The sequence below is a fragment of the Neodiprion virginianus genome, chromosome 1 (assembly GCF_021901495.1).
Source record: "Neodiprion virginianus isolate iyNeoVirg1 chromosome 1, iyNeoVirg1.1, whole genome shotgun sequence".
Classification (NCBI taxonomy): Eukaryota; Metazoa; Arthropoda; class Insecta; order Hymenoptera; family Diprionidae; genus Neodiprion; species Neodiprion virginianus.
This window is the reverse complement of record NC_060877.1, coordinates 6,366,487-6,389,795: the sequence shown is the minus strand read 5'-3', so window position 1 is coordinate 6,389,795 and position 23,309 is coordinate 6,366,487. Positions and strand designations below refer to the sequence as shown.

The 23,309-nt window shown below is 40.2% G+C and overlaps 1 protein-coding gene across 4 annotated transcripts in view; it reads left to right on the top strand.

Moving 5' to 3' along the window:
- Nucleotides 1-2,286: 2,286 nt before the first annotated feature.
- Nucleotides 2,287-23,309, top strand: part of LOC124296686 (uncharacterized) — a 28,335-nt gene continuing 7,312 nt past the window's right edge. For 3 of the 4 annotated variants that reach the window (XM_046746925.1, XM_046746921.1, XM_046746924.1), the window contains exons 1-15: nt 2,287-2,675; nt 8,188-8,370; nt 8,681-8,821; nt 9,661-9,696; nt 11,598-11,780; nt 11,851-11,994; nt 12,086-12,268; nt 12,341-12,472; nt 12,571-12,885; nt 13,021-13,203; nt 13,281-13,412; nt 13,533-13,847; nt 13,910-14,239; nt 14,334-14,654; nt 14,807-14,989. In XM_046746925.1, coding sequence (XP_046602881.1) covers nt 2,420-2,675; nt 8,188-8,370; nt 8,681-8,821; nt 9,661-9,696; nt 11,598-11,780; nt 11,851-11,994; nt 12,086-12,268; nt 12,341-12,472; nt 12,571-12,885; nt 13,021-13,203; nt 13,281-13,412; nt 13,533-13,847; nt 13,910-14,239; nt 14,334-14,654; nt 14,807-14,989 — 3,037 coding nt within the window. In that variant the 5' untranslated portion in view covers nt 2,287-2,419. The remainder of the gene's footprint in view (nt 2,676-8,187; nt 8,371-8,680; nt 8,822-9,660; nt 9,697-11,597; nt 11,781-11,850; nt 11,995-12,085; nt 12,269-12,340; nt 12,473-12,570; nt 12,886-13,020; nt 13,204-13,280; nt 13,413-13,532; nt 13,848-13,909; nt 14,240-14,333; nt 14,655-14,806; nt 14,990-23,309) is intronic. The other variant, XM_046746922.1, reaches the window with a different exon arrangement.

Genomic DNA, 23,309 nt, shown 5'->3' with positions numbered 1-23,309 from the left:
ACAGATGCAAATGTACTAACACTGGAAGAGAGGAGGAATATTTCAGCTGTATTGTTTATAATAAATTTATTTAAGGATCGCATTCACTGTCCAAGATTCCTGGAAATGATACCTTTACATACCCCTGTACGTACAACAAAAACACCGCAGTTATTTTATCTACCCTCTGTGCGTACTAACTTCATCCAGTCATCTCCCCTACATAGATTATTAGCCATTTGTAATTATCTACACCAAAATAGTGATCAGGTCGACATAACAAACTCGTACAACTCCATCAGTAGCAGTGTCCTTTGCTCCATATTTGTCAATTTACGTGGTAACATTGACTAGTCAACGACGCTAGTAATAAGATGAGAATAGTCAATCAATTATAATGAAAAATTAATTAGCTCTATTAAATTTATCTTAAAATACTTTAATTTAGTTAATTTAGTGATACCTAGTATTAATCGCAAATATTTTGTAAAATCTCTTTATTTACTATATACTATAAATGTAACAATCAGTGACCCTGTTATTGGCCAATAGGCTGTTGGGTCTATATATGAAAAAAAAAAAAAAAAAAAAAAAAAAAAAAAAAAAGTTTAAAATTTTAAGCGCGTTTATGCAACCCGAACGAGATCAGCTTCAATAGCTATATTTTTCAGTAAAATGAAGAATGGTCAATCGAGTAAAAGAGAGTGGCTTCGATACTCACAGTCTGAAGGAAAATTTTTCCGCATTTCGTGTAAACTTTTTTCCGAAAACCTCAATGCAAATTCTTTTACAACAGGTTTTAACGATTGTAAACACGAATGTCGCTTTCCTAAACGTCAACAAAGTTATTAACATCGAACCTTAAGACGGCCCTGATGGCAATCTCACGTGGCGAACGCAGAAGGCACGCGTCTATTTCGAATTATAGACGGTATGAAAAGCATGTTTATCCAACACGCTGCAGTTTCGTTAATCAAGGTACGTTCTCGAAATCATCCTCCGATGTGAACGTCAGTTTCACAAAACTTGGTAGAAATATGAACGTTGAGCGGGCATGAAGGTACGGCCAGATGCACGCGTTGAATATTCGTTGCGTGTCGTGTAAGCGGATACTTATTCAAAGATCAGAATTTGTCTTCTTTCCTTTTTACCGCGCGTGGAAACATAAGTAGACTCGGAGTAGGAAAGATTTCCGGTGCTCTGATAATAAGCGAGGATACTGTTACTACTTTCAAACAGCGATGTCTCGAAGTTACACACGTGGGTGGCTTTTCCTAAACACTGTAAAAACACCCGTTACGATCGGTGTTCTTGGTCGTTTTTTGAGTTTCCTTTTTCTAGCTGACATACGAGCTACTCAATGCTCCGACTAAAACCTAATTCTAAGACGTTTGGTGTGCTTTTAGTTTGCATCAATACCATCTCGAAAACTACTCGAGCTTTCCTCGTTTAATTCTCAACTAATATCAAATTTCTTTTTGTCAGAACGAAACTGAATGTTCATTTTTAATATTGGTATCCTGCAATCTAAAATGAATTTGATATTTGAAACTCGTTTGTAGTCTTGACGCCCGTTCATCAGGATCGCAAAACAGGATCCTGAGCAACTTTTTCAATCATTCTTCTCGCTAAATCATCCACAACTTGTCTGTAAGGAGTGGGGTTGATATTCCGATTTTGAAAAGTTTCGAAAGCGCCAAACTCTGAATATTTTGGTGACGAAACTTAGTGTAAAGAAATCAAACTTTGGTGATAAATCAAAGTTTCGAGCGTTCCGAAACCCGCCGCTCAAAGTTTCGAAAGTGCGAAAATGAGAATGTTTGAAAATCTGAAAGATCGAAATTCCGAATGATCGAAGATTTTCAGTTCCGTGAACTTCTGCATTTAAAAAATGAAAAAATGGTAAAATTTCACCATTTCAATCTTTCTTTGTTTCGTATTTTCGATATTTTCACGTCGGGAATCCTGGTAATTCCGATTTTCGGTTTTTCTAATTTCTCACCCCCAGTCGTTGAGCAAACACCGCGCTCTCTGAGTACATTTTAATTCTCGGAATTCAACTCTATCGAAACTCTACTTCTCGGAACTTTGCTCCGTCGTAACTTGAATTTTCGGAATCTTGCATATCGGAACTTTGCACATTCTTCAAAGTTTGATTTCGTCGCTTCGAGTTTGGGAATTAGGAATCGGTAGACAGAAACCCGCCGACGTTTCGCAAGCGCCTGGAGTCCGCGGCGTTGAATCCGTTGTCGCGTCGGCGCTGGTTGGTCGGTTCGGGGGCATCCCTTGGTCTCGAAGTGGGCAGCTCTCGTCCGCGAGCAACGGCGATGCGTATAACAGCTTCTGAAATCGCGGTGGTCTAAGGCAGCGTCAGCCCGCCCGCCCGCCGAAAAGATCTCGGAGCCGCGAATCAAAAATAGCCCGGGCAGTCAGTGCGGCGATGTCGAGGGCGAATGGTTCGCGGAGTTGGAGCGCCGTGCAGCCGTGCACTCCGACGGCTCTCCTGATCGCGTTCCTCTTGTTATCGGGGTGGGTTACGCCGATTTGCGATGCTGCTAGGGCGCGGAACGAGGAGCCCAGGGGGGGCGCAGCCCGGACGACGGCCGCCAAGGAGGTCGAGCCCGTCATCGAGGAGGTCAACGCCAAGCAGCTAGAGAGAGCGCTGAACGAAAAAGACTTTGTAGCCGTGTACTGGTGTAAGTGTCACTCGACGAGGGGATGAAGGGGTTCCGAACGGGGAAGAGTGAATTGTGTCTGCGGGTCAGGAACCTCGTCAACAGTCAGGATTACCCGTTTCGCAAACGAGACGGTCGCGCTGTAACCGCCACCGTTTCCGTTGTCGGACCACGTGCTCGACTCACGCTTCGCGTTTTTGCTGGGGGTTGGGGTTGTTTTCGACCTCCCACCTTCTCAAGCCCTCGGCTCTTGCCGGGATTTAACTGTCGCGAAATGAAATCGCCCGATTGCCCCGTGAAAACCGATCGCCGATTTATCGGCTCGATAATTTTACGCACGTGACGACGAAACCTTCGGCAATTGTATTGCGTAACCGGTGCTCGACGGGCCAACGATTTAGAGAATGCTTTAGCGCCGGTTTGCCCCGAAAAGAACTCACCGATCATCCGGAAGGTTTGTTATTTCAACCCGGCCCCCGTTACAACCTCGAATATACTTGTAACGATAATAATATGGTTTATCGCCCTCTTAGCGATGTTTTTTATGGGATGGCCAGTGCTTTAGCGGATCTGCAGCGACGCGATCCTCTCGAAGCGTCGAGACGAATCCGAACTTTTATACGTTACGTAACGCGGCGAGAAGAATTATACAGGAGGGATTAACGCGATCGACGGAACGATTCGATGCTACGAGATTCCTCTGCAGATTCGTAGGGAGAAAGGCTAAGACCACGTGGAGAGAAAACACGCTGATAATATTCCAGCAAATACGCAATCTTCGAAGATATCGATCTCTCTCTCTCTCTCCCTCTCTCTCTCTCTCTCTCTCTCTCTCGCTCTCGGTTTGTGGTTAGTGGGACGAAAAATTGGCTATTTCTGTCCGTTTGCGCGTGTCTGGGGGTCTCGAGGCGAATTCTCAGGTCTCCGAATCGTCGAGGACGCTCGCATTTTACCCGGGAGAAAATCAAGCTCCTTACCCCGTTGAAAATATAACAACGCGTCGGTGAATCGTTCCGATCGACCGAGGTAGATCGCATTTCGGCCCGTTTACAGGTGCCAATGATTAACCGATCGATGCTGCGTTATGGGTCAGCCAATTAGAGCCAGTCGAGGGTCTTCCGATGTTTCGGGTCATTTTCAAAGTCGTTTAAAAAAAAAAAGAAAAGAAACCCAAAGAAAATCCTCGTCGCAGCTGGATACCACAGAAGTGAGTTGATTTTTCAGGGGTAACTTTCGAGACGGTGGTTCGACGTCTGCAAAAAAGCGACGAAGCTTCCCTCTCGATTTCTAGGTCTGGGCCAGTTGGAGTTACGGATTCGGTAGCAGAGGCAGAGATGAGTATAAACGGTGGTCTGGCAGGAAGATGAGTCGAGCTGGCTGCTCGATCTTCGCAAGGACGGTTTGGTGGTTGGTTGCTCGGCTGACACCGCTTTTAGACCCTGGGCTATTTTCGCCCGCGCCTCGACTACCTCGTTCTAACGTCTCACCGAAAAACATTGTCGGATAAGCTGCGACGACGACTCTGCCCGCAGATTTTTTCCCGTTTTGTTATCTTGTTTTTCAATTTTTTTCATTTTTGTTTTACATTGCGTCACCGTCTTCGCGGTCCTCTTGATAACACATCTTCGTCTTTCTCCGTTTCGTTTTCTCATCCTTCTCCTCCTCCTAATCGAGCGTTTGCTAAACGGTCCCCGTTAGCGATTGAGAAACTTTTTACGCTGCGATGAGAATTATGGTGAAACGCTGTAAGACGTTTGAAATTGGATATCGAGGATTCGCTGAGACGCAGCACTGCCTTACTAATCCGGTTATACCCAGCTGTGGAATATCAGTTTATTCGTCTCGGGGGAGGTTCGCTTCAACATTTATTACCGAATAAAAATAGGACACAATTTAGAACTCCTTGAAACGCGATATACCCTGCCGAATTTACATCTTCACAATTTTTCAAAAACATGTGGCGTCGCATCTTTTTTACCGTTGCGTATTGCGAATATTTCGATTCACGAAATTCAGCGACACGACATTACGTCCCACTCACGTCCTTTTGTGCGAATGAAAATCGTTTTATTGCATTTCTTTCAACATTCGTTTATTTCTACCATCAAATTAAATTTATCGTTCACAGGTTGAAGAGAAAAATCTGACGAACGTTTTTCCGTTGATACGATCCGCCTTTTATCTCTGTGTATCACACACAATTACGATACTCGTGATTGACCCATATACACAACGAGGCGTGTACGATACAGCAAATCAAGCTGTTTCGAAATTAATGAAAAAAACTAGCTACTGGCTAGTTAATGTTGGCCAAACATTTGACCCTTCCGACATTATCGTTGTATAATTAATCGTACTTGTGTCTGATATTTCGGATTCACCAATCGCGGTTCGAGGTGAATTTCTTTCAATTAATGTCGGCTTAGCAATTGCGGACGTGGTTCTGCGAGTGTCGAATAGTAATCGGATGACGAGTGGAGGTCTGAAACCGCAGATCTACGACCGGTCTGGGTTGAGAATAACTGTTTGCCGATATAAAAATACACACGGGAAAAGGGGCATGGAGTAAATTCTATTCGGCAAGTGTTGGCTCAATCCGATTCCTTCGCACCTTCTAATTTCTGCCACAAATATCGTACGCGTTCCCATCTGGCGCATTGGGGTAAGCTAAAAACATCGATAAATACATCTTTTAAGATACGTCGAGGTGCCATAATAGCCAATTACCGCGGCAAGCTCCGTTGCTGCATTGAGCAATCTTTCATCGAACTTGCTCGGAATCTCTACCGCAAGACATATATTTATAAACGGTTGTATATTTTCACCCAGGGTCAATCTCGGAATACGCGTTATGTATATTTCCATATTTTAATACGCGAACGTTTTATCACCGCGCCGAAAAGACTTCTTATTACTCGATCCCTCGACTACACCGTTACTTTTCGCACTTAAAGTGCTTTTGATATCGAGTTTGTATATATATATGTATTGTATACACATATATACAGACATCGCTGCGGAGATACTTTGTGAAAATAAACGAATAGACGGATAAACTTTACCCCGAATGCAGAGCACACGGAATGTCCAAAGATCATCCATTCGACTCGAGACAGCTGTAATTTGTCGAGTCTACTAGAGTTTGTAAACCCGTTTTAACCACTTGCTAGGGAACACTGAGCACGCCTTGTCCTACAGCGATGTCAAATAATGGAAACGATTTTTATTAAACTATAGAGAGAAAGAAAATTTTTTAAATTACATCAACGATATAGTTTCGTTCTGCACTGAGAACAATTTCATTTGTTATAGTAGATAGAAAAATTGAGTAAAACAGGTATCGTTAAAAAAACTGTTTGAATATTGTTGGAATTGCGAAAAACGAGGTGCGCGTAACCATTTTGCGCTATCGTCGATCCTTTTTTGGTAATTGCAACGCATCATCAGTTTCTCAGGTTTACTCTCCTTTTTTAGTTAAACAAGGCTTTGACGTCAATTTATTTTTGCATAAGTATTAAATTTTCGCAACAGTTGCAAAAAAATACAACAACAGTGCTCGTAATGAGAAAGAATAGTAACGGATAATAGAGTTTCTGGTAACAGCTGTAAAACTAATTTTCATTTAGTACCTAGAACTATATTTTTCGATTGTGGTAAAAAATGAAAATAGTTAAGGACTGAGCGGTAACCGGAACTAAAAATTTCTCCCAGTGTGGACCTCTGCTTTTGCACTTGCACACCTGACGAGCACTTCGACTATCGTCTCATTTTCAAAAATCATTTAGATCGATCGTTTACTTCCACCTTGTTGATCGTACCCTATCAGTCGCATTATATCCGCGTGCCTGCGATTGACAGGTGATTAAAAAAGTAAAAACGTATTAAGAAACCGGTTAAGCGCAAAAATCGCGGGTTCATTGCTCGCTGTTAATTTTTTTTCTTCTTTCCTTTGCCTTTCTCCGATCTTTTCATTGAAAGAATATCTCTTTCCCTAAAATTAACGCCATGGTATTTAGCGAGACGAGATAGCTTCGTTGTGGCATGACATAAATTCGCCCCAACGGCATTCACAGACGCTTGGCAAACCGAATGCGAGAATTTTGCGGGGGAGTACGCCGAATGTTATTGGGTCGGCTCGCGTTGGGAACGAGACAACGTCAACTGGTCCAAATCGTGGCTTGAAAGTAAGCGAGCGAGAGAGAGAGAGAGAGAGACAGAGAGAGAGAGAGACGAATACAGCCAGGTTTACATCGACGTCTCACCCGGCTCTATTCTCAGGGTGCCATCTCCTAAAATGGTGGGCGACATCGCTGGGTGTATAAGAGGCGGTCGTAATACACCGAAGGATGTCTCAGTCGTACGATGATATAAAGATCTTAGAAACTGGTGAAAAGGGAGGAGATGCGAGATATGAAATATGAAAAAAAATTCCATTTTTTTTTCTGTTCTTTTCGTAACTTTTCGCCGATTCCTTGCAGTCCTGTGCCAAGTTTTTTTTTCTTTTTTCACCCCCTTTTTACCCCGCGGACTCAGAACCGAGACGCTCGAGCAGTGCAATCACAAGCGAATCGAGCCGAGAGGAAGAGATCAGAGATTTTTGTAACCCAATACCTTACATCCGCAAATTGTGTTGCGAAACTCTGAAATACTGTTAGTGACTTACAATATGGAGAAATCGCAGCTTGATCGAATGACCGGGTTGAATTTCTTTCAAGTTTTTCCTTACGGGCGAAAAACGATAGTGGTTTGGAAAAATTTGAACAAATTTCAGGACATCTACGCGTCTGATTCAGACCAATGAATTAGTGACTCGTCACTTCGTTTTATTCGCTCACTCGATGAAAATAGTTGACCTAATTTTTTTATTTTTTTATTTCCACTTTCTCAGAAACGTCATTCGAGACACTGCAAGCAGATCTGTAATCTGTAGAGAAAACTGGGTCCCTGTTACGTCACGGTTGTTTGCGCGGACGTTTTCTGTCTTAAAAATCACAAATATAAACTGTCGGCTACAGCCGGACCGTTTATTCGAATGGTTTAGCTTATAGGTATATTATTCCGTAGAGAAAAGATAAACGCATGAAAGCAAAACGTTATACAATATACTATAATCGGTTCGTCGTTTTACGCTAGGTATATTTAGACGTTATAAGTGGTATACGCCGCGTCACTACTCGGGCTCTTTTTACGCACGTGAGGCACGTGCGGGGGTTTTGGATTTTATATTGCGATTCGTTCGCCTCTGTTCGGCGAAATGAGAAAAATAATAACATGGACGGCGTCATTTTCGAAAGAGTACAATTAATTCATCGCAAGATATTCGCACGGTCCAAGATTTCTTAATTTTTTTTTTTTTTGCAGTCTCTGCTTTTCGTACGAATTTCTCTCGCCTCGTAGAATACGAAAAAATTTGAAAGAACCAAAAATGATAAAATATCGATTTCAGATACTTACTGCGATAATTTTTCGAGGCTAAAACTGCGTGACTGATATTTCAAATTTAATCTAATATTACGGATTTCTTGTTTGGCAGATGCGAGAAGTTGTTTAACATGCGATAAAGTGCTGGCGGAATTGGAGAAAATTGATGACGACACGGACACGTTTGGGGTCGACTTTGTCAAGATTAACGACAAACGACTGGCCAAACAATATGGGATCAAAACCTTCCCAGCTCTCACCTACTTCCGGGAGAAGGTTCCCATCATCTACGAAGGTGAGCTGTTTGAAATCTCTGTTGAAGAAATATTTATTCTTTCCTAGCTATAAAGAGATGAAAAGTAGGTAAAAAATTAACCGTGAAATGTTTATCGCGTACATCCATTGTGGTTATTACACGTCACCACTCGGTAATGAATTTGAGGTTTCGCGATCCTCTGGCAGGGAGCCAGATTGTTCTCATAACATATTTTGCAAGTCGAGGCAACATCGCGAAACCTTAAGTATGACGTGTAGGTTCCACCTATAGCTGAAATGTTATTATCTGCAATTGAGACAAAATAAAAAATCCTCCGATCCGTTTACAGGTGACTTGATGGACGAGGAAAATGTTCTTGATTTTTTGACGAGCTTGGAAGCGATGGATCTGCCTGACAGGATCGAGGAAGTAAATGCTAAGATTCTTGAGAAAATCGTCGAGGAGACTGATTTTGTCGCGGTTCTTTTCTGTGAGTAATACTTTCCCTATTCAACTGTAATCTTTCGTATTTGATTTCGTGATACACGTATATGTAACGAATAATTACTAACGCGCATCGTTGCGTTATCAACATTTTTATTTCACTACAACAGGTGATTGGAATATAACTTTAAGAAAGTTAAAACCGATTGGCTGTCGGTATAATCGCGTAGAATAAGAGCGCGGAATGAAAAGTAATTTGAATAATCAAAAGAAATGAATATATCACAGAGAAATATCGGGAAAAAAATGTGGAATTATGACGATGATAAAAGCTGAGAAAACTTACCAGGAATATTTAACTTGTGCCTCGGCTTTTTACGTTGCATAAAATAATTTAACTGTAATTATCGCGAAAACAACCTCGGGTTAAGGAATAATCTGTGTCTCGTCTTTGATCCCGTAAAATAGTTGCATGTAAATAAATTATTGTTTTAGTCGGTGTAAAAATTCACAACTGTTAATCCAACCTCGTGCGTGTCTTTAATTAAAAATTTTTAAAATCTACAAAATACGTCGAAGACGAAAAACGGTTCCGTCTTTGCACGCGACCGATGTGAAATTTCTGAGGCAGCTTTTGTCGGCCAAACTAATGATAATAAATATTGCAAAGGCACATACTTACACTCACACACATAAGTACACACATATATTCGTAGCTTCGGAGCTGATCGCATACCCACGGACTTAAAAATGTATAATAACGTCCGGCACGCAACGACACTCGCACAAGTAGGTGGTTGAATTCCACAAAAATTTCAATCCAACAGTATACTACCTGTAAATAAAACATATATGTCAACCTTTTGTGTGTGTTGGTGTGGATAGGTCCTGACACGAAGAGGTGCTCGGGTGTCAGCTCTAGTAAGTACACTTTTACACGGCGTCGAAGCAGTTGAATCTGCTGCTGTGTTGGCACAATTATATATTGCCCGTTATGAGCATTCACATCCATGCACAATTATTTTTACCCCCCGCGGACACATGCAAGGCTTTCCCAATTAACAAACGGACACCGTTCTTTACATGCACTCCGGAAATTGCAAACGGAAGCGAGGCGACGAGTCGCACAAATTTAGCCGCGAGGCTTTTCAATCGGGATTAGTTTCAGTCTTTCCGCAATGTTTTCGTCATTTATTTATTTATTTTCTTTTTTTCTTTCACACTTGTATCTTCTCGAAGGAATCTTAAGACGTAATCGAGAACCCCACCGCAATGGCACCGCAGCATTCCGCAAGCTCAACATCGGATCAAGTTTTCTTCTGCACGGTCTACTAGTCGAATTTTTTCTTTCTCATCTTTTCGTCTCTGTTCTCATACCTTATACCGCGGTATGTTTTTTTTATTTTTTTTCGTTTTTTATTTCCTACCAGTCTACCTGTCGGTAGACATCAACTGCATGATCGAGATTATATACACGAGATCAGTGATTTACACCGGTCGTGAATACGCGATGTCACGTAAAAAATCTATAATAAAATTCTTATTTATATATTTCCGATTCTGACGCGAGCTGCACGCCAAGTGTTGTACGTATACCTATATTTATACATACATATACACATATATATGTGCATCCGTTCACGAATTTGTTTACCCATTTATTTATTGCTCGCACAGCCGTCAACCTCGTTATAATTTAAATATTTACCCCACCTCGAGACTGATCAGCGAACGAATTGTGCGAGATGTACCTACACCCTGACACCCTGTACAGCTTGCGTATTTAATTGGAAGATTTTTTATCTCACTAATATAGCTGGGAATTAATTTTTAGACTTTTTATACAAATTACACATATGCTGCGCCGATATTTTGTGCTGTGATTTATAGATGCAGTTATTGTTAGCCGTTTGAAAGTCCACTCACTCACACACACACGCGTTGTGTTCCTCCTGTAGAGTTTTAGTTAGATACACGTACGACACACGAACGGTATGCTTGTTTCTGTAGATAAATACGTACGTACATACATATTTACATCCATGGTATGCACTTTACGTACCCCTCTAGTAACCACAAATATACATGTTCTAACAAGTCTCAACGAGATCGAAAATAGAACGATGCATCTGCTGCATGTGCGCTCGTGGTTTTTAATTTCTTCATACGATTGTTACTCGCTACGTTTGAGGGGAAAAGTAAACCACATTGCTCGTTGTAATTTGATCCGAATGTTCTCCACTCCTTGCGAAACTTTGTGAAACTAGTTTATTTCCACGTGACCCGCTTCTTCGTTCCTCGTTTGATCGATGGACTTTAATTTCATTCTAATTTTCTGAGTCCTTTTCGAAAAGAGCTTGAGAAGCTTGGTATAATATCATACCGTGTATAGAAAGCCTGCGATCAACAGCTAACGCACATTGTACGTACTATTTGCATGGTTGCAGCATCCGGCGAGTAGATGCCAATATTACGTCAGGTATTCTATATTGGATTTTTGCCAGTTTTTAAAACTTTACATAATTACCAGCCGTTCGCGGTTCACCCCCTATTCCGTACAACAAACGCGCTAATGAGTTTATTTTTTAAGCTCGTCGCGCGCTGATTCATATACCGTATAATACACCTAACTTATACAATTTTTTAAGGTTTTGATTTTCAGATCCGTAGACACTTAATGATTACTTTTTCCATTCTCTTTCCATTCCCAGCCAATTTTACGTAGCTTAGGTCGATATACTTTCACAAATCATAATAAAACGCATGTTTCATCCACGCCGAGGTCAAGTGCGGTAAAGTTCTTTTGCTTTAAAATGGGACAGACAAACCGGACTGCAAAAAATGCATCAAGGCACTTCAAGAGCTTGAGAATATCGACGATGAAGCCGACCAGCTGGGCATTGGATTCGTTAAAATCGCCGACGAGAATCTCGCCGAGGAGTACAACCTCGGACCGCTTCCAGCTCTCGTCTATTACAGGCATCAAATCCCGATAATATACGAGCGTAAGTCGACCGAAGAAAATTGATGCACCAGCTTGGTTTACATTCCGCTTTACTATCGTCGTCATTTCAGACGAGCTGAGCAAGGAAGAGGACGTCTTGGAGTGGCTCGTGGCGAACAAGAGCACCGGCGACGAGGAAGACGTAATCGAAGACGTCACCGCAAAGACTTTGAACACCCTGATAGGGAACATCGACAACCTGGTCGTCCTCTTCTGTTCGTAATTATTTAGCAATTTTGATCCATTTTTTTTTCATAGACGAGACTCGGTGCAGTGACTGAAAGTGGATTCTTCTATCTTTCGTAGACGATCATGGAGACGAGGATTCGATGCAGGTTCTCACCGAGTTGGAGAAGATCGATGACGACTGCGACAAGCATGGCATCCAGTTCGTCAAAATCGACGATGACAAAGCCGCCAAAGACTTCGGAATCGATTCCGTACCTGCTATCGTCTATTTCGAAAAGGAACTCCCCAACGTTTACGATGGTTTGTTGACTCGGATTTTTTGCTAGAATCATTCGGGTAGGTTCATTTTTTCCAACACTGGATCGATTTCAGGTGATCTGGAAAACGAGGATGAGATCTTGGAGTGGCTTTTGGCGCAGTTGGAGAAGGACGAAATCGAGGACGTCACCGACGAGATGTTGGACCGTCTGGTAAAGGAGGGAAAAACTCTGGCGGTACTTTTTTGTGAGTGAAAATCAAGGGTGTCGATAATATTGTGTGCAGCGCAAGGATGGTCGTTAAAATCTGACGATTTTCTTCTCTTTTCCGACGTTCAACACCAGACGATAACAATGACCGTAAGTCTCTGCGCGTACTCAACGAGCTGGAGAATATTGACGACGATTGCGACCAGCTGGGAATAGTCTTCGTGAAAATCGACAACGCCGACGAGGCCAGAGAGTACGGAATCGAAAAGATTCCGAGCTTACTATACTTCGAAAAGGGTATACCTACCCTCTATGAGGGGAACCTGGAGGACGAGGACAAGGTTCTCAAGTGGCTGGACCATCAGCAGAAGAGCGACGAGATCGAAGACGTTACTGACGAGATGCTGGACTTGATAATCGAGAAAATGCCATACGTCGCTGTCCTGTTTTGTAAGTACTAAAGACGGAATCATTGACCGGATGAAGTTGAGGGTGGAGAAAAACACGTTTGACATTGACAAAGCAGAAATCGTTGGTCCAAAATTGTGCCGATTGCGTAATCTCAATACGATTAATTGTCAACAGACGACAAGGACCAGAAAAAGAGCCAGAAGATACTCGCCGAGCTGGAGAACATCGACGATGAGTGCGATCAAAACAACATAGCCTTTGTTAAAATTGACGACGACGAAGAGGCCAAGGAGTACGGCATAGACTCTCTTCCCACTTTGGTGCTCTTCGAACGCAGGATACCCCACGTATACGAAGGTTGGTGCAGTGTTAAGTATGCGTGAAGAGTAAGAGGCCGATAACTTATCATTGGTTCGTTTTTTCACACTCCGTAGGTGACCTCATGAACGAAGACCAGCTGCTGGGTTGGCTTCTGCACCAGAAACGACACAGTGAAATTCCGGAGATCACAGACGAGATGATGGAGAAGTTGATCGAGACCACGCCGTATCTGGCCGTTCTTTTCTGTGAGATATTTTAGTGTACAAGTTTAAACGAATTCCCTGCTTTTCGAATGAAAGAAACGAAGTTCCGTTGAGGAGTACTTGAAGTATGACCGAGCAAGTAATTTCGACGAAACGTTTCAGACGACAAAAATGACAAGCAGGATATGCGGATCTTGAACGAACTGGAGAACATCGATGACGAATTGGAAAAGGAGGGTATCGTCATCGTGCGAATGGACAACGACGCCGAGGCCAAGGAATTCGGCATCGATCATCTACCAACGCTCGTTTACTTCGAGGAGAAAATTCCCGCGATCTACGAGGGTGATCTTCTGAACGAGGACGAGGTTCTCAAGTGGCTGATCGAGCAGAAGAACACCGCGACGATCGAGGAGGTGACGGATGAAATCCTGGTCGACCTGATCGACGAGCACGAATACGTCGTTGTTTACTTCAGTGAGTAGTTTTGCGGTAGCGTTCACCGATCGCCGATCTAATCGGCGAATCGTATTTCGCAGGTGGTAATTGCGAGGAGGGCGAGGAATGCGACAAGACGCTTCTCGAGCTGGAGAACATTGACGACGAACTCGACGAAACTGGAATCATATTCGTGACGACCGAGGACACCGGCGTCGCGAAGAAACACGGAATCAAGACTTTCCCGACTCTCGCTTTCTTCAGGAACAAGGACCCCCTGATATACAGCGGCGACATCGACGACGAGGACGAGGTTCTGTCATGGGTCACAGACGAGAACACCCTTCAGATACCCGGGAAGATCGAGGAGGTCAATTCCAAGATGTTGGAGAACATTTTGGACGAGAACGACCACGTCGTTATCTTCTTCTGTGAGTATATAACGAAGCCGTTCGTAAACCGTTCTGCTGTCGGACATCGAGCGGGTTCTCAAATCTGGAACAAGAACTTGTTGTTACTTTGCAGACAGAGAAGGAGACAAGAAGAGCCAGAAGATTCTTCAGGAGTTGGAGAACATCGACGACGAGTGCGAGGAGAAGGACATCGACTTTGTCAAGATATCCGACGAGGGTATCGAGCGGGAATACGATCTTCCCACTCTCCCGGCCCTCGCCTTTTACAGGCATAAATTCCGCCAGATTTACGCCGGTGACATGATGCACGAAGAGGCGATCCTCGAATGGGTTCTGGAACTGCACAGCTCGCAGCCTGACATCATCGAAAGTGTCGACAGAAAGACTCTTCAGCTACTGATCAACGACGTTGAGCACCTTGCTGTATTTTTCTGTGAGTATGCGTGTGAAAAGTTGATACGATTTCGTCAACGAAGAATTTTCTGAAACTAAATCTGGAGTTTGTCGATGAGAGGAGAAGCTCCGTTGGACAATTCAACGTGCTAGTTGCGTAGAAAATATTTAGGAGATAATTTCTCGTCCCAGATGATGACAAGTGTGAGAAATGTCCTGAGATTCTAGAGGAGCTCGAGACAATTGACGACGACACGGACAAACATGGCATTCAGTTTGTCAAGTCAAAAGATGCCAAGTTGGCCGCTGAAATTGGCATCTTCTCGTTCCCAGCACTTGTTTATTACGAGACTGGTGTGCCCATCATGTACGACGGTAAGCCATCGAATGCTTTTTTTTTTTGTCTTGGCGTTTATCCCGACACCCGAACCCGATAATTAAACCTGATTATTGAAATTCTAAATTCATTCCCATATTGTCCTTGCCCAGTTCACTAATACACATATTACCTATATTATCTCTTTAATATAAACCTGAAATATTGTCGGATTCTAGAATGATGGATCAGATCCGTGATATAACACAATTTACGGAAATGAAATTTACACGATTATTCTGTTTTACGACAAGTGTGCTTCAAGCACGCAAAGTGTTCCAACATTGCACTTGTGTCTTCGTAACTTTTTCAATTCATTTGTTCAGCAAAGTTATTTAACTGCAAACTATCGACCTGCTGTCCGTTTGCTAGACGGTGAAAGGTGAATTCATCGCTGAACCTTCACCCGATGAACGCACTTTTGTATTTGATAGTGGTGGAGTATTGAGAAATAGAAATGTATCGATATCGCAGATCCTATGATTACTTTAAATCCGGGAAACTGCATCCTTCATTTCAGGATTCAGACGGCTTCAGTCAATGAGATTTCGACTTGATAGAGATTTGAATCAACCAAAGTAGAAAAAAAAACAAAAAAAAAAAAAAAAACTGCACGCGCACATGAAATTTCAATAATTAACGTAATCACTGTATAACTTTTGTAGGCAATCTTAAGAACGAGGACAAAGTTCTGGAATGGCTAATTGAACAGAAAAGTAAGCAAGTTTCTAGGATGATGATTATTATTACTGGCGTATTATTTTTTGTCACCTTAATATCGGTTATAACAATCCCACCAGGGTACAAGTACAACACATACGCTGTGGTCATTACCCCGGTTACACTTCCGCCATCGCGTTCACCATGAATTATACATAATACCCAACACACCCTAATACATATTATACATGACAAAACACACACACACAAATAAGCAGGCAATCACGCCACTGCCATTAATCTAATCAATTAACTCATTAATTAACAAGAAATTTCACATCTCCGCCCATCGCTATATTTAAAATTCTTCGATACGTGATTTATTACTGCATTTATGGTACAGTTTTACGTAGGTAGACTTTCATAAACCGTAGTTACACCCAAATTTCGCGTCGTTTCGGCAATTCGTATTCCACGACGTATTTTTTTTTTTTACTTTTTTTTATTCACTATTCTCATCTCTGCGATAATAATCGCGGCTTGTGTTACGTTGCGCTGGATGCTTTTTTTTACTTTTATTCTCGATGTGTACCAATTTCTTGATTTACTTCTCGCGATACAGCAGTATTTTTTCACTCGATATACACAATATATCTACAGGTATAACGAAATGACGATACTTTTGTTCGGTTGACAATTATTATGCCGTTTTTTTATTATTTTAAAATCGTTTTTTCTTTCTTATTTTTCTTTACCACTGACGCTGCATCACCAGCTTAATTGATCTATTTCTCAAACTATAATTTTTTTTTTTTTATCAGTTACACAATACTTGCATGTACGTAACACGTTACTCTATAACAAAAAAAAAGCGCCCCTCCGCTTAGAACAACTAGGAAGAATCATGATCTATGCAAAAAAAAAAGACACTCATTCCATAAGTCTGAGGGTTATTCATATAATATACATATAGTATATATACGAACATTTATTATACAATTATAATGAAACACTATGTTACGTGTATACAAAATCCTGAACAACAATTTTACATTCACAAATTCCTCTTTTTTTTTCGATTACATTTTTCATTTCTCCAATTGCGTTCGCACACTACATACGTAAATAATGTTTTTATCGTCTGTCTGCACTGTGCATGACCGGTACTAATTAATATGCAGGTAATGATAGTGATGATGATGATGATGATGACGATGATGACGATAATTATGATAATGATGATGATGATGATGATGATGATGATGATGATGATGATGATGATGATGATGATGAAGATGATGAATCAGACGATGAAGATGATGATGACGACGACGATGGTGATAATGATGAGGATGATGATGATGATGACGACGTCGAGGGTGCCGGTAGTGTAAAAACAGTGAACAAAGCGGTGAAGAAAATCGTAGATAAAGGTAAAAAAGAAAACCAACGAAGAAACGGAGATCGTAGATAGGTTATAAATATACGTGACATCGAAGTGTGCCAATTTATTATCCATACGGACTTCGTGTGAAACTGCAGTGTGATAATAATTCCTTAAAATAGAAAGCAACAAAAAAAAAATGCATCGTGACGAAAATGAAAATAGCAAGAGTTAAATCAGAAAAAAAAACCTCTAAACCAATACAATAAGAGAATGAAAAAAACAACAACTTGTGATATGTAGAATTATAATATTCAGTGATAATATATTATACATGGTTGAATAATAATCGAATGATACATTCAATAATTAATTAATGATAGTAAAAGTTTGCTGGATATATATCTATATATCTAATGAGGAACATAGAGTTGTTTTTTTTAAATAGTTTTTTTGATTTTTTTTATTTTATTTATTTATTTTTTTTTTTCTTTACGTTGATCACCCATTGCTCGCGGTTGAGCTGGGCTGGAGAGGGCGTACCGCATGAAGATTTCGCCTAACCACGCAATCCTTGATGCGATCCCATTCGAGAAAAGTGATGAGAATTGAAAGTAAAAAAAAAAAAAACAAAAACGACAAGTATTAAAAAACGGCAGAACCATCCTCACCGTGGCTATTCCTCGCGCATATAAAATGTCCTCTCTCTACTCTGCGATGCATGGCAGGTGAAAATCGGCTGATAGCGTAGTTTTTGAACATACCTATAGGATATAGGTACATGTGTATATATATATATATATATGTATATATATATTGTTATTAGCGAAGCTGCAGCGTGGCGTATTTGCACCATCTTTAGTCATCTTATATGTATACGCATTATAAATATACCCGTAAACGCGACTTTAACATACTATGCCGATCAACGCATGTGCTTTGCATCCGTAGAATGAAATGCTCGGTGATAAGAAAATTAAGAAAAAATAAGCAGAAAGGACAAACGTAAAAAAAAAAAAAAACAAAAAAAAAAGTAAATAAAATAAATAACATCAGAAACAAATCACCCTGCAAGTCATATTGTTGTCATTCCTTGTATATAAATGTATATAGAGTATGAAAATACCCCGTATGCCACAGCCTACGTACAGACATACCTGCTGCATATAATGAGAAAAAAAAAGGTGTGATTGTTGAGTATATAATAATAACGCGTGTGAGTTTGACAGCCGTCGTCTGCGGCGAGTTCGTAGTCGAGAGAATCGGACTAGCCTCCGTGTCTATATACCTCTATTTGTCATTTGCGATTTGTTCTTTTTCTGTTTTTTTTTTTTTTTTTTTTATATACTTTTGTTCTTGTCTCCTCTTCTTCATCTACCTTTCTTTTTTCACAATTTTCCAACTACGGCAAAAAGGAAATTGCTAGCTTTATCCAAAGAAGAGAACCAAACGGAGCATGAGAAAGAAAACCGACACCCGCGACACGCAATTGTCGAAGTAATAGCACAAATGTTTGAGAGAAAAACAGAAAAAAAAACAAAACAACAAATACCAAAATTGCAACATTTTTATTTTGTCGTTATTACCTTTCGTATTTTACAATTTTTTTTTTCTTTTTTTTTTTTTTCTTTCATCGTTGTTTTCGGAAGATATTTAATAATAAATTGTGATATTTCATCGTCTTCCGCACCTGCTACTAACTGCTGACTTTTATTATTATTATTATTATTATGATTATTATAATATTTATGATTATTGTCGTTGTTATCACAGACACACACACACACACACACGATAATAATGCGAAGTACAGATGACGTATAGAAACCGGAGGCTGGTCCTTGCAGACTGGTCGTTACAGTATTGTCTTCGTTTTTCTTTCTTGCGATAATTTTGAATTTCATTCCTTAATTTTTTTTCACACATTTTTACGTCACACATCTCTTCCGTCTTAATTTTTTTCTTCGTTTTCTTTTTCTGTTTCCACATTTGACTCACTGCACGTTTTGCTTTATATTGCCATGCTCGCATTGAGAGTGATGATGATGATAATGATAATGATGATGATGATGGTGATGATGATGATGATGATGATGATGATGATGATGATGATGATGATTGAAAAAATCAAAAAAACTATCCCGACAGGCTAGCCAATTCTCTTGTCTGACTCGCATGTATTTGGTGACTGCAGGCGATGGCTGTTTCTACATCGGGATGGGCGGTAAAAGTGCGAAACCCACGATTCCTTCCTATGCGCCTTACCAGTGCTGTCCAGCCGAAGTGGCACGTGGCACCAAAGTCGCAAAGGCCAGTCCGGTAACGAGCAAGCACGGTATGAAATCAAGAACGGTGACTTCGGCAAAGCTGGTTGCGCCGCCGTTAAAGCCGATAAACAAGCTCTCGGCAAAGGACAGCAAAAAGTCGGCGGCGAGCCTCGCCTCTGCCGCGCCTTCTTCTCCGACGGCGAACGCGGCTAAGGAGAGCAAATCAGGAAAGGGGAAAAAGGGATTCTTCGGAAGTGGTAAATATCTAAATTGGTTGTGGTAGATACCGAACCGTAAACACACAAAAGTCGCAAATGCAACCCGGCCGAACATTTTTTCATTCAAGTAACGTTCAAACCCGAGGCCCGTTTCACTTTCATCTCAAACTCTATATATATATATATATACATCCACGCTAACTAACCCTCTTTTCTTTCATCCGTTTTTAATTTTTCAAGCCAACACCCGTACATCTCTGTGAAAAACCAAGCCCACCCACGTTCGATAAATAAATTCATCGCGGATTAAGTCACTGCCCGTGTTGCATTAAATTTCTCGTACACTTCTAATTGTCTCGAAATATCGATATTCGTTGATAAAATTACTAGAGGGTGCGGTACCTTTTTCAGGGGCAGGGACTTAACCGTAACCGTTCTATGTGATATCACATATGAAATAGATAAATATTCCCGTACAGAGTAATATATATTAACACACGCACAAAGCGAAAAAAAAAAAATTAAAGTAAAACACACAGGGCTTGCACGTATAACTCGCGCGTAGAGAAATATGAAAACCTTGAAAAAAAAAAAAGAAAAATAGATCAAAGATTAAAATTTAAAAAAAAAAAAAAAAAACAAACAAGCAAACAAACAAAAATCAAATATATATACATAGAGAAATTTGAGTATCGTGCGCGAGTTTCGAGTGAAAGCCCACCACACCAAGTGGTAGGCATGACACTTTCGTGTTCCACCACAGATGCAGGCGCCACGCGGCTGCGTGGTCTTTGAAGATACATCGCGGGGTACACGCAGAAGTGGTTACTGAGCAGTGGATCGGAGCAGTGCTGGTCGCCTAAATTAGTCGGGACTCGTTCATTACTCGCCGGAGATGAGAAATGGTTAGGAAAAAACAGTAAAGAGGAAGAATAAAAAAGAAAAGAAAGGAAAAGAAAATAATAATAATAATAATAATAATAATAATAATAATAATAATAATAATAATAGTAATAAATAAATAATAATGAAAAAAAGTCAGAGGCGTTGCGAGACATGTGTATAGAGGAGGAGGAGGAGGATGATGGCGATGATGATGTTTATGATGATGACGACGATGATGATGATGAGGATGATGATGATGACGACGATGACGACGATGATGTAGAAAAAGAGTAGACGTTTTTATCCATGTTCAAACAGACCTTCCTTTATTATATTACACGCATGTATGTATAACTACGTACTTACGTCACGTGAAATTGAAGAAAAACTATACGAATATCATAATTATGCATTGTCACGTGGAGTTTTTAGGCTGCCAGCACTACCGCGAGTCCTTCGGCCATCCCTAAAATCATAAAGTTCTATACGCGATACGCGATATTGTTATCTCGGAATGGAGCTATGCTTATACGCAACGCTAAAAAAAAAAATAAAAAAACCCAGTATCAGCAGTATCCAGAATTTGAGCCATCTAATAAAGATAAAGATAAAAAGAGAAATATAATCCATACGCTTATCCGATAAATAAAAAAAAAAAAATAACATTAACAAAATAGAAAATGAGGTGAAAAGAAAGATGTAATTATTCGAATGTGAAAAGTATATAATCAATCGTATACTATGAGAGTCGTGGGCCTGGATGTTGCAGTTGTAGCTGGGATTCCGTACCTCATCAAGGTCTAGGGCAAGAGAAACGGGAGATAAATCGAGCGAAGGAGGCAAGAGAAGGAGAGTGAAAGAGAAAGAGAGAGAGAGAGAGAGAGAGAGGGGGAGAGAATGAGGAGATATGAATACGGATACAGAGATAGAGAAGCAGGGAAAAGGGAGTCGAGTTGCAAAAATGGCAAGAGAGCGTGAGAGGGAGAGAGAGAGAGAATGCGTGAGAGAGCCAGATATAGCCGAAACATTGAGAACGCAGTTTGATCGCGCGAGATGAGTATTTGGCCTTGACCTTGACCTTGAACTATGAGACTCGGAGAGGAGACGAATACCGACGACAACCTTCGAAGGAATTCGATAAGAGAGTGTAGACGGAAAGGAGGATAGAGGAAAATCAAACCCGTCGTTAGGTTGCGAATCGGACGGTCGTTAAAATGCCAAGAGTTCTTTAACGCGACGGGAAGCTTCGATTGACGATCAACAATTATCGGCTAATTTATCGTCAGCATGAGTGACACCAACGTCGATAGTCGGGATATTCAAAGGAGCAACAGAAAACACCAAAACAACATTAAACCCCGCAATATTGTACGTACGAAAGGAGAGGTGGGAATATCGGCAATTGATGAAGAGACATTATTATTGATAAGGAAATCAATTTGCCATTACTGATACGTATCGAGAACGTCATCATCGTCGATAAGATCGGTACAATTATCGAATTCTCAAGTCTGTACATATATATATATATGTACCTATAAAAAAATCTGCGAGTACGTACTTATCGTCAATTGTATAAAATATTATATGTATGAATTAACCTTGATTAATTTTATTCAACGCGTCGCAATAGTCGTCAAATGATATTTTCGCGGGCAGACAAGAGTCGAGAATATTTTTTGATAAATTTTTTTTTTTTTTTTTCTCTCTGTTTTTTTCGACTCTTGATCAATTTATCGTTCCTTTCGATGTTACAAACTTTGTTCTTTTGCACTGTTGTTTTTCAAATTTTTTTTTTTTTTTTTGCCCAACTTTTTCTTATACCCGTAGTCAGACAAATGTTGATATTTTGTTACGCAAAGATCATGCGGTGTTCCTATATATTTAATATACAAATATGTATATATTTCAATTTATTCACCTATTATACTGAGTTATAAATATTATTTTTAACTATTGTAATATCAACCTCCATTTACTATAAAGGTCATCCTTCATCTATTCGCTATTAATTATTCTTAGTGCATTGAAAAATTTTTATTTACTTCATCGCGTAACGTGCTCTATTATGAATGAGTCGATGGTACTTGGATTCATTTTTCAGAATAAACAAGTGATTAGTTCAGTCCGTAGATCGATCATTCAGTCTTATCAAGTGCACCGAACGCGTCGAATCGTTGAATCATTCATAAATCGGCGCACAGGAGTATGTAGAATATGCAGTAATTGCAAAATCGATTGTGCCTTTCATTTTTCTTCAAACAATATTATCCATTTTATTATCATTTCTAACAAACATGTTATTAATAAGCCTGATTACACTTATATGTACACACATGTATGTATCACACGCTTGGCAGCATGCACCAGTTGTCGCTCAAATTTAAATTCTGTCTTTCTCTTCCTCTTTGTTTTCTATCATCAATATTTTTTTTTCCTTTCTCTCCAACCGTTAATAATTATTATTTATTATCTTAAACGCGAACAGATCTGTGTATCATATAATTTATCTACGATAAATTTTCATCGCATGAAAATCGTTCTGTTTCTGTTTTCATCACTGTTACGTACAAGGAAGATAAAAAAAAAAAACTAAACTGTGGAAAAAAAAACAAAAAAAGTAATCCTGCCAAATCACCGATACTAATATATCCGTCCCTAAATGAATAGAGAAGTAAATTTATATGAACCAAGGAAAGGAGTTAAAAATAAATTACTCAAGATTGTTCACTAAAACCTATTCCGTATGGGGTTTCTATAGTTTCTTTTTCATCCGATTCAAAGGATGCTATATTGAAATAAACTAATTGATTAGTAAACGACACCGAGCTAGGAATACGTAAAGGTGATTCTTTCAAATTAACAGCAATGAAAAATTAAATCAGGGAACTTGTTATCCTAAAAT